The sequence below is a fragment of the Excalfactoria chinensis genome, chromosome 5 (assembly GCF_039878825.1).
Source record: "Excalfactoria chinensis isolate bCotChi1 chromosome 5, bCotChi1.hap2, whole genome shotgun sequence".
Classification (NCBI taxonomy): domain Eukaryota; kingdom Metazoa; phylum Chordata; class Aves; order Galliformes; family Phasianidae; genus Excalfactoria; species Excalfactoria chinensis.
In genome coordinates, this window is record NC_092829.1 from 4840148 (window position 1) to 4852168 (window position 12021).

Here is a 12021-nt window from a genome sequence, read left to right on the forward strand (position 1 = left end):
GCATCCATGGTGATTCTTAAAAGAAAAGAACAATATCACAGATTATCTGTACAGCAACTTGTAAACATTCCTAGTAGGTTTTTAATGCACTTTGGAGGATAAATGCCTGCAGATAGTTCACTCTGCATGAACAGTGGGAGTATTATTTATAATAAATATATGCACAGAGTTGCTTTCTGTTTTAGGAAAGCCAAAATCCCTGCATGTTATTCCAAAGGATTGAGATGCAGTTCATTGTCTTGCTGTAGATAATTTCAGCTGCGTAGTGGCTTGATTAATCCTAATTCCACTCAACAGTGAGTAATTACTGTGCCACACAGTGGACAGACATGAAGAGATAAACAGTCCCTGCCTTTAAGTGTTTAAGAGAAGCTGCAGTTCCATTCTAACTGTGCTGTCTACCTCTTTTCCTTCCTGAGACTCTCATACTAATGAACTTAGACTGAGGAGCCCATCCTGCCTGTGTAAAACAGTGGTTTGATTGACATGAATAGGACCAGGATGCAAAAAGAAATGTGTGCATCGACTCAAACTAGAGCTGCCCCTTTGGCCAAGTAATTTCTTTTCTACTCACTAATCAAGAGTTTGTATTTATTGAAATAATTTTCTGATTTGATGTTTTGAGATACATATTTTAGTACATATCTAGAGTGTTTCTGTGTTGAGAAAACTGAGGGTAATTTTCATGCCATGCTTTAACTTCATCTCCTGCCTCAGAATCATGATATGTCACTTTTATTAGCTGGAATGTGAACTGGACAAGATGGAAATGCTGGATAAAACAACAAATAGTGAATCCCAAAGGAGAAGGAATCCAGCATCTGAAAATTCAGCTCATGATAATGAAGATCCAGAAAAGGCGTGCCTTAAAAAGGCATTTGTACGAAAAATAAATGCCATGAAGGAAAGAATAACATTCTGGAACAGAAAACTGGATGAGTATGTTTAGCAAATTTTTTTTAGGAAAAGAAATGTAATGTTTTAAATCTTAATATTTGGATATAGTTGGTGGTGCTGGTTAGGAAGCTGACAACAGGGCTTGAAGCCTCTCTCACATTCGATTTGGATGTGGTCCAAACTTGGCAGTATTGCAAATGTCATTAAGGTGGCAATTCTTTCTCAGTTCACAGTTACTAGATTCAGGCCAATTTCTAGCAGAGCGATGTTGCCACTCCTGTTATTGGTGTTATCACTGACTAAAAAGGTTTGAACAAAAATAACAGGAATATGTATCTATACTGGACCAGAGCTTGGAAAAAATGCTGGGCCTTTAAACAGTTGACAGTTCTAACAAAATGCTGTGGGGTTTATTTTCTTGTAGGTTTTTTGTTTCCGCTTGTAATCCCAATGTGATTTTAATGATTTCCTTCTCTTGTCACTGTAGTTTCTGGCTTAGTGCTTCATGTGTCAGGTTGCTCTAAAGTCAATGACCAGCAGGTCTCTCACAGTAGGGGTGTGTGTTGAGTATCAGTGATCCCTTGGGCATGGTGTTAAATGCCGTCATGGATCTGAAGCTCATTCTACACAGTTTTCATGAAGGAGGAATCGGATGACTCTCCTTTGAAGAGCAGAAAGCTGTCTGTTCTCTCTGTGCTGTTTTGCAGGATACTGAAGGCATTCCATGCTCTTCGGTGTGGCCAGTTCTTTCTTTGTTTTTGTGTATAAGACCAATAAAGAATGTTCCTATTGGCAAGAATAGTAGAGTCTATAGAGCACCAAGCTCTGGAAGAATAGTTTAGAATAATGTAGATTTTGCATTTGGGTAGAAATAATATATTGAGATAGCAGAGCTTAGAAGTTCACTCATAAAGAGGGAGAAACTGGTGACTGTGAGAATGGAGCAATCACTGGAGTGGGAGAGCTTGTACTATGAAATATATCACCTTTACTTACACAGATTTCAGTCCAGTGCCTCACACTGAACCTAAGCCCATCATCTTTTTATTAGTACTGAAATTTGGACTGATATGAGTATGAGCAATAAAGAGTAAATTAAGAATTCACCCTGAAAGAGGTAATTCCCATAAAATGACATCACAATGTAATTGATGAATCGTGGTGTTATGGTCAGCACGGGACCTTACCATCCACAGTTGCGATGTCACCACTGTTAGATTTTTTTCTTGATAACTGGTAGTTTGGGGAAGCTCTGTCTTACAATACTAATTTATGCACATTCTTAGTATGTTATTCCAGATGAACTTTTTGTTTCTTTTTTGCAGAATTGAAAAAGATTATCAAATGGAAATGAAGAAGAAGAAGAAGAGTTTTAACTTGTTAGTCCAGTTCTTGTTTTTGGAACTGGAGTCAATGGGAAACATCCACTTTGAAGAAGGTTTATCAAGTAATCCCTGGTAAGCTTCTTAGTATACTCTAAAATAGAATCTTTCTTTTGATTCAAAGTTAATCATTTTTAATAAAATGATGATCTGGATTGTTCTATAGCTTTACTGTTCCAGTTATGCTCCATTTGTAGACAGCTAATTCCCTCATCTTCTCTCAGTGATGGACTGGGCCAAAGCTTTGACTCCACAAAGAATGATGTTTTTTTAAGAAGAAAAAATGACCAAGTTACCCAATTACTTTATAATGACAGTGACACTAATGTTTATTCCAAGTTCCTAGAGGTTTCTATTGTGAAGGAGCGTTAGAAGGTGCTTACATAATCTATGTATGAGTAACCTTGAGACTCATTTGAGGAGAGATTCAAATTTAGGTTGGCAGTATTTCAAGGGCTGTTTTCTGCTTGAATACTCCAAGCTTGTCCACCTCAGGTCTGCCTTCCTATTGTTCTCAGGGATGTTTGTTAGAGCTGCAGGTAGCCCTGAACTTACAGATTCAATCTGAGGTTGTTCGTCAATAGCATTCTACTTATTTTTAGCATTACTTTCTCAAGCCAAGGAGCTTTTGGTTTAAAAATATAGTTTATTTATTTATTTATTTTGCTTAGAAATTAACAAACTGTTCTTGCAGGAAGGAAAATGAATCTCAAGTTTTTTGAAGGAATATTCTTAGCACAAAATCCTTTCGAGAAATACAGTCGAAATTATTACTGCAAACAATAAAAGCTTTGCCCTATCTTCTTCAGAAAATTTTCCACTGACTGAAAAACTGGAAGATACTGCACTTCTGGACTGAATTTCTTCTTAAGGAGTCTGACTACCAAGGAAATTGTTAAAGCTTTTTATAGTACCAGATGGAATTACAAAAGCCAGTCTTAGCAGTTTGGGCACAGAGTCAAGGGCCATGTGTTTATTAAGTGACCTGACTTGTATACCACGGGATAGATGGTAGAACAGAACTCTGAGCTCCAGTCCCCAGACTCCAGCTAGAGAGTGGACCACCTCTTCTTTCACAAGTTTAGTCTAGAAACTATTGAAGGTTCTTGCAGACTGTGCTCACTTCATGCATGGCTTCACTTATCAGCGTAGAACTGCTAATCTGTGTAATGAAGTAAGATTTAAACAGATTGTAAATACAAGAATGCAAGTAGAGAAAAAGAACACAGTGAATCACGTTTGATGTTTGGTGCTCAACTTTGAATGCAGCATTTGAATAAAATTAGGTAAATTTCTTCATCTCCATCAGAGAGAATGAAGTTGTAATGAAATGAATGAGACCAGATGTATTGCTTGTGATTTCCTTTTGAAAAGGAAACAGAATAAAATAATGTAGGTTGCACTGAAGAAGAAAATACTGACACTGTTTCTTCTGTGTATTTCCACATGCAGGTTTAGTTCCTGTTGTAATCTAATTCAATCAAGATTTTGTAGCAGGGATTTCAGAGCGTATGATATCATTGGAGTGAAAATAAACCGTGCATTTAAAGTGCACAATGAAATTCTAAGGCTGAAATTCGAAGAGAAGCTCCAAACGTTTCTGGAAAAAGAAAACTTCCGTGTAGCAGAGTAAGTGCATAAGCTTTAAGTGCTACTTGGTGTAGCACTGCTGTGTGAACAAATTAACATCTGTGATTTCAAAGAATAAAAGGACTTTGTAAAGCATCAAAAAATATAGGACTATGAAGAAGTTTTCTTCACATAAAGACCTTAAAGACACATAAAGACCTCTGCTCCCAGCAGAGCAGCCTGCCCAAAGGCACATCAAACTGCCTGGAGCACTTCCAGGGACAAACACAAACAGCTTCTCTGAGCAGCCTGTGCCATTGCCTCACCACCCTTACAATGAACATATTTTCCTTGCATCATATCTAGATTTAGTCTACCTTCTTTTATTTAGAAGCCCTTACCTCTTATCACTACATGTCCTTGTAAAAAGTCTTTCTCCAGCATTCTTGCAGATCCCCTTTACTGGGGAGCTAGAGAGGCTGCTATAAGGTCTTCACAGAGCCTTCTCCAAGCTGAACACCTTGGCTCTCTCACTCTCCATAGAAGTGCTTCCAGTCCCTGATCATCTTCATGGACTCCTCTGGAGTCACTCCAACTGGCCCATGTTCTTCTTATGTTGTGGGAATGCTGACAGGGTCCCATGAGAGAAAAGTAGAAGAGAAGAATAATCTCCTCCAACCTGCTGGTCACACAGTACTAGAAATTACTAGGCATGAGACGTGCCTCAAATTGATGATGTCAGAATCTGTGTCTTAATTTATCTATTCCTAATGTGGCTGTGAAGGAACAGTAAATGCTGTTATGAATGGCCAGGTTCCTGAAAGCTGAAAGGAGCAGTAGATGAACAATGCAAAGCAAAGCCCACTTGGATGTATCTCTGTTTCATTTGTACCACAGGAGAGCATATGGATATGTCAAGGCTGTCACAAGGTTCATTTGTATCCATGCAGATTAGCCCAGTTTTTATGCAAGTGCTGATCTTGAAATTTATGTCACTGTGCTCACTGATTTCACTGCCTTTAACAGCTCAGTCTGAGCCTTGCAATGCAACCACGGCTTTCATCATAAGCACTGGTAGTTCCTGCCTCAAAACTGCACCGTCATTGTCCTAGGATGCATGGCTGTCCACTTGTAGCTATGAGACAGAACAAATGCTTGCATCCATTCTTTTCTTTGCAGTGCTGAGAAATTACAATATATCCTTCGGGCTGCATGAAAAGCTGTCCTAGTGTGTTAGCTCCTAGAAAGGATTAGCCAAAGGATGGATCTGTTCATATGAGAAAGAACCTGTTCCAATTGATCCCAGGCAATTTACGCATCTTCCCAAGGAATCAGCCCATGCTTTTTCTCGACACTGTTCTTAAATTGCAAGCTTACAGTTTACTGCTCGTTTTGGTAAAGATGGGGAAGGGGAGGGCAATGAAGTCAGGAAACGAAGGAATAATGATCAACAGTTATGTAGTATTTGCTGCTGTTAACACAGATTGTGTTACCTTCTTTCTTCTCCTGCTATAACTACCTTCCTGGTAGAGATCTTCAGCAAATTAAAGACTTCTTTTCTTACAGCAGCACTGTGTTTTAACCCCTGCACACAGTCTCTCACTTGCTCTCAAGTGGGAGGAAGGTGAGAAAGAGAAAATTAGAAGTGTGAGAACTCACGGGTTGAGATAAAGGCAGTTTTCTATGTAAAGCAAAAGATGAATGCACATGCAAAGTGAAACAAGGAATTCATTTGCTACTAACCCATCAGCAGGCAAATGTTCAGCTGCATCCAGGAAGGGAGGGCTCACCATGTGTAGCACTTTCTCAGGAAGACAAATGCCATCATTCCATATGTCCCCCACTTCTTTGCCCCAATTTTTACTGCTAAGCTTGACTCCATATGGTATGAGGTATCCCTTCTATCAGTCTGGGTTGCCTGTTCTGGCTGTGTTTCCTCACAGCTTCTCATGTATCCCCAGCCTGCTTACTGGCAGGGAAGCTCAAGAAGCAGAGAAGTCCCTGGCTCTGTGTAAGTACTTTTCAGCAACTACTGAAAACATTGGTGTGTCAGCACCACCTCAGCCCTTCTCTATGAAGAAAAGTAACTCCATCCTAGCTGAAACCATCACAGGAGGCAAAGAAATAGGTACATTTCTTTAAGTATAATAAAGGAAATGGAGGCTAATTGTGCCAGTTATAAAGAATCAGGAAAGACCATTTTCTCTTGCAAGTGATTTTGAAATTACAGTGAATATTATAGAACTTGCATTAATTATAGTCTGCTATCTTATAAATGTTGTCTAAATGTGTATAAACTTTCCCTGGTTAGAGTAGCTATACTTGTATTTTGTAACCGCATAATGAAAACCTGAAGCCTTTCCCTGTGTCTTTTCTTCTTAAGGAACTACAAAGAGAAGATGGAGTATCTCTTTTATGTATTTAATCCTGAGTTGTCAGTTAAGGAAAAGCAGCTGCTTCAGATACTGGAGGATGGCTTTCATGACATGGAAATGCATGTGGTATGCTATTGTAATCGGGTTATCTAGATTTATCCGTGATAGAGGCTGCTGCCCCTAGAAGGGGAGAAATGAACAAAAACAACGGCAGCAATCTAAGGAAAGAAATTATTTTACTAAATACGAGACACAATATGATACAATATAACTACAACTACTATATCAAACAAGGCAGAGAAAAGAAAGAGAGAAAAAGAGTCCCGGAGAACCGGGGGCCTACTGCAATCTCTAGGCGACAGGCTGGAACGTTGCTGATAGAGCGAGACGGCAGGGATGGAGCGCTCCAAAGCGAAAGACAGGGCGAAAAGAGAGACGTTCCAGCCTGGGAGCGAGATTATATGTGTGTCCTCCTCCTCTGGTGATTCATCTCTGGCCGCGTTGTCCCCTGGGATATGTAGTTTCCTCCAAGGGCTGAGTACTCGGGATGCTGCCATTCCACAGATCTGGAGCATGAACCTTCCACACTTCCGCATACCCTCTGTTACACTTCCACATACCCTCTGTTACACTTCCACATACCCTCTGTTACACTTCCACATACCCTCTGTTACACTTTCTTATACCACCAAAACAGTTCATACCGCACATGATGTCATGATGTAGAATATTGACAGCACAAAACCATGACAGCTATGAAACAGACAGAGGAATGCTATAAGTAAAGGATAGCGAAGGGAGTAGTCAGAAAAGTGCTGCTCTCTTCTCCCCTCTTCTTTCATCAGTTTTCTATTCATTCACTTTTCCTGTTTCTTCCCTGTCCTTATCATATTTCTTCATTTTACTCCTGCTTCATTCTTCACATCTTTATGCCATCTGTGGCAAAGCCATGATTAGCACTTTCTCATTTTTCCTCACCATCTTCTTGTCCTTTCCTTGCCCTTTCTCTTGCTGTTGCACATCATCTCTTCTCACTCACCACCTCTCATTTGTGCCCATTAGGTTGCCAGTACAGTTGCAGAACTAGCCTGAAGGTCTCCACAGTCACTGCTGCAGCACCTCTGTTAGCTGCCTGCGGATCACATTGTGGTGACACACATGCAGTCATTTACCATAGAATTTTCATTTCTATGTGTTTCAACACAATATTATTTTGTTCTTCCTTCCTACCAGCGCTGTTATAAATTGTATCAGGGATTTTCAGTTCTTTCCATTTCCGTAATGCAGCATCCTGTATCCTGGTTTGCAAGCTTTGTCCTAAAACTAAATCACCGCCTCTTTCGTCCTCAAACACACAAAAGTTAAGATTAGTATTTTCTCTATTTCCAGCTACTTAACCCTAACTGTTGGTCCCTGCTGGCACGGTCCTAGTTGTTATCCCAGTCATAAAGCCTTGAATCTCAGTCCTGTCCCAATGACCCCTTTCATCACTAGACTGAAAAAATGGCCAGACAAGTGTAATACATTATTTCACGATGAGTAAAAAATAAGGATCAGAAGAAGCGTTTTCACAGGCTGACAGAACGGTTGAGGTTGAGGAGGGACCTCTGGGACTCATCTTGCCCAACCCACCCATTGAAGCAGTCGCTAAGAGCAGACTGCCCATGGTCCTGACCAGGCAGATTCTGAATATATCCAAAGGTGGAGATATTTCAAACAAGGAAGTTTTCCTTTTGGCTAACGAAGGAAAAATATAAAGTAGGAAAACAAATTCATGGCAGCACAACATTATTCTGCTTTACCCTCCTTTTCTTCTTTCCAGCCTTTTGCATGCCCGCCTTTCTTGTTTTTCTCCAAGAAAAGATCAGATTTTTGGACAGCAAGATTTTACCTTCAAATGTTTTTCTTTGCTATTTTCTGCTTTTGCTTTATCATCATTTGCATCATATTAGTCCACAAAGGCTGCACTGAGACTCTTATTTGTGGCACTGTGTGTATGTAAGCATAGGGGAGGAAAGGCTCTGCACATAAAACTAGCAATCCAATCTTGTTTGTTTCTCTCATTCTGTTAAAATAACACCATAAACCATTTTCTTACTCTTTATTCTTCACTTTTCCTGCCTGGCATCCCTTACTGTAATTCATATGTATATTTTCATGCTGCTTCAATTTGTTAACATTTCTATGAGATGGACTAAGTCAAAGATACTTGGGCCTTGCTTTAATCCTTGCAGCAGCCTGGGAGGAGTGAAGCTGTTCTTCTTTGTAACAGCCTGAGCATATGTGAATATCCCAGAATAGAGTTTCTGAAGCAGCAAGCCAAGGCTGAAGGCAAAAGCAGGAGTGATCCTGAGGAGTCATTCAGGCACGGTAATTAAAAGTTTGGAGGGATGTAAAACTGATGTTGGGCATCTTGTATAATTGCAGTATTTTGTGTTATAGGTCCAAGGCCACGAGTTGGTATATTTAACCTTGAAATGGGCTCTGAAACTTTGTGGAGATCTGTGCCAGTGGCATTTCTGCATATTAGGAAGCTCCACAAAGGACTTGGCCTACTACAAGTAATTCACAGACAGGAGTTTGAGGAATCCATGGGAAATGTTCTCATCTGAGAAATAATTATCTATATCAATTCTGTTCATGATCCAGCAGCTCCAAGAAAGGGCAGAGTGAAGAAAGGCACAAATACATCGGGTTAATTTGTGGCCAGGACGGGGCACCTAAAGGAAAAATACTTCTTAGGTTGGTCTCCAAGAGACAAGGCTTTGGCAGTCATGCAGTGTGACTGTCATTTCAGTGGCTTGCGAATGAACAAATTTCAAGCAAGTCTGAAAATATATATATAGATATTAGTCTCAAAGATAATCAAGCATTTACAAGTTTTGTAGAATTATAGCTAAACATAGGTTAGCTTGCCTCACAAGTTGTACTGTTCATTAAATCTCTTGTAATTCAGATTTCACTTACTTTGAATACTAGCCAGCTAGAAAAGTTGTATTTCAATGCATTGTTTTTTTTGCCAAAGTATATGTATTTCATGGAAAACATAGATGTTCATAATGATTCCATATTTATTTTACATGTGTGTATACATATATTTATTACACACTTATTAGACCATTCATCTACCAGTCAAAACTGTCGTCTCATTACATTAAGCACCATAGCTTTATTATCCCATCCCCACTCCCTAAGCTAGAAGCATTGTCTTCTCTCCACACTTAGGGACAGTGATAATTGCAAAAGTTTTCCTTGGCCACAGTGCTCCAGTTTGTCCAATGAATCCCATCTGTCAAGTCAATTACCCAGAAGCTAATTCAGTATTCAGGCCATGGAAATGCCTAGAGAGGGATGCATCTCCTTCAGATAATGGTATGTATTAGTAGTAATTTGTTTTAGCATAAATTTAAGGCTAAAGTAACACTTGCTTTCTAAACTCATCTTCCACTTTGGGTAGTGTCAGAAGATCCTTCTTTGATTAAATGTTTGTGCTAGTTTTGTCCACAGAGTGGAAGTGAGCTGTGCCGCACTGATTTTAGCCATTAACCCACAGTGAGAGTAGCCTACTTCTGAGAAATAGAGTGTTAAGAGTAGTGAGCTTAGATCTGTATTGTATGATATGCATCCTCTCAGTGGTAAATTCCACTTTACCGTTCCTTTACAAGAGAACACAGACTGGACACTGAGGAATAACTTTACATCTTCTGTTTGATGTGCCCTGTAAACATTCAGATGCTTCAAGGGAGCAGCATCTGTCCCTTTATAGAGGAACTGGGTTTGCTTCTGACTTTTTATAATGGAAGAAAAAGAAAGATCATTAAGAGGATGATCAGACCATGCTGCAATAAAGGAGTTTTGGACAGTGCAGCCACAGAAGCATTATGGAAGAGCAGTCTCTGATCTCCAGACCTAAGTCAGTGATCTTCATGCTGGAATTCGGCACATGTTCATTCTGCATGGGCAATTAGATAGCCAATTTAAAGCCTTTTATGAGTCTGTAGGGCAAAGGAAGTCTAATAGCAGGAAGGAATAAATCTGAAGTATGGAATGAGATTATCTTTGACTTATTAACATTCTAAAATGACTGCTTAAGAACAATGCATTTTTTCAGTTTCCTCCTCTTTAGAAATGTGGGCTTCTTTGGAGCAGAGAAACCGTGACAGCAATGGATGGCAGCGGGAGTGGTTTGTGTTTGACCACGAGCTGGTCCTGCCAGAATACATCGCTGAGTTTGAGTACATTACACTGGTGTGTACTTTGTTTTTCCTGGGGTGATACTAGAGTTTTGGGAGACCAGAAAGGAGATATATCTCATTCTCATGATATCCTTAACAAGTTTTCCTCAAGTAAGAGCTGCTTCTGTTCGTTTTTACATATAACCCCTGCAGGGCTGCTCTTTCACTCATTTAGCTTCATAACTTGCTGCTAGGGTGAAAAGGGTCGTTTCAGACTCTGGGCTACTCAGTGCATCTGATAGAAAGAAAAGAGTATGGATAAGAGTTTGTGAGGATACTCAGCTCTGGGGAAAGGAAGGAGTAGAGCAGAACTCACTGATGTGTCAGATCTGCCTGGAAACAGGTTCAGCTGTAGGCTGCTCTATCATGACTCTTTGCCTTTCAGTGCATATTTATACCTCTTCTGGCTCTAACCAGTGATATATATGATACACGATGACCTACATAAAAAATCATCAGGTAGTGCCATGAGACAACTTAAACCTAATTTCTAGCAGATCTGCCTCACTGAAAGATGATTTCCTAACTTGATTGCTATGAATTCTCTTATCAAACTTCTCTGGTTTGATGCTGAATGTTAGATTTATTACTTAAGTAAAAAGCAGACAGCTTACAAATCTTAGATGCCTTTTTTATATATCTACATAGGTCAAAGACAAGTCTCTGTTTTCGACATGCAATGTAATTATGGAAGGGAGAAAGAGAAGCACAGAAGTTATTCTGTCTCATGATTTGCAACGTGATGATGAAGTTTTGAACATGGAACCAACAGTAGAAGTGAGGCCTAAGATTACATGTTTAGATGAAGAAAAGATACTCTCAGTAGCTAAGGCCAATATCTACAGTCAGCTACAGGTGAAGTAGTCACATTTTCAGTAGAATAAATGCATTGTGTAATAGAGACCTAAACCAAAGGCAGTAAATCAAAAATCACTGTTTCCATTTGAGCTCAATTCTGATGTTTAGTTATCAGTAGAACTTGTGTTCCTCATCATTTTCATGTAATGTTGAAAAACTGTTGCTTCCTACTTTATAAAGAACAATGCTAAATACCTGATGCTTCCAATTATGAAATAGTTTCCAAACTGTCCCATTTTTAACCCCAGTTTGAGAGCTGATGAAACCTTTTTTATCTGCTGGTTCTATTCTCAATCTCATTTTTAGGATTTTTAAAACACACTTTTTCTTTTCTAAAACTTGTCTAGAGATGATGTTAAGAAAAAGGAGAGCAGCAGTCCTGGTTTTGTGCTACCAAATGCCAACTGTACAGTGACCTTTATTGCAATGTAATACCAGCAACTGTCCTCTTAATTTGCCTTCTTCTAAGGGTCTACATTTTGTGTCTGCTTGGCCTCATTCTTCCTATTCTGCTTTTTAAGAATTGAGGAATAAAAGGTTCCTTAATGTCCAAAGCGTATCATAGAATCATATCCATGACACAGTGGGAAATGCTGTAGTTTCTTCTTGTTCTCTTCTCCCACAAGCTGATAGATCATATTTCCATCTTACCCAGGTTGCCTTTATTTTGTGGAGAGGAACATAAATATTCTTCAAATAAGTGAA

General features: G+C 39.4%; 1 protein-coding gene and 1 long non-coding RNA gene across 2 annotated transcripts in view; one reads left to right on the forward strand and one right to left on the reverse strand.

Moving 5' to 3' along the window:
- LRRC9 (leucine rich repeat containing 9) overlaps window positions 1-12021 on the forward strand; it is a 36126-nt gene that overhangs the window by 6960 nt on the left and 17145 nt on the right. Inside the window, exons 8-15 of the mRNA XM_072337355.1 lie at window positions 743-939; window positions 2223-2354; window positions 3732-3908; window positions 6232-6349; window positions 8458-8593; window positions 9449-9595; window positions 10335-10471; window positions 11107-11313. Coding sequence (XP_072193456.1) covers window positions 743-939; window positions 2223-2354; window positions 3732-3908; window positions 6232-6349; window positions 8458-8593; window positions 9449-9595; window positions 10335-10471; window positions 11107-11313 — 1251 coding nt within the window. The remainder of the gene's footprint in view (window positions 1-742; window positions 940-2222; window positions 2355-3731; window positions 3909-6231; window positions 6350-8457; window positions 8594-9448; window positions 9596-10334; window positions 10472-11106; window positions 11314-12021) is intronic.
- Window positions 1-12021, reverse strand: part of LOC140252523 (uncharacterized) — a 53666-nt gene that overhangs the window by 3120 nt on the left and 38525 nt on the right. The window lies entirely within an intron of this gene.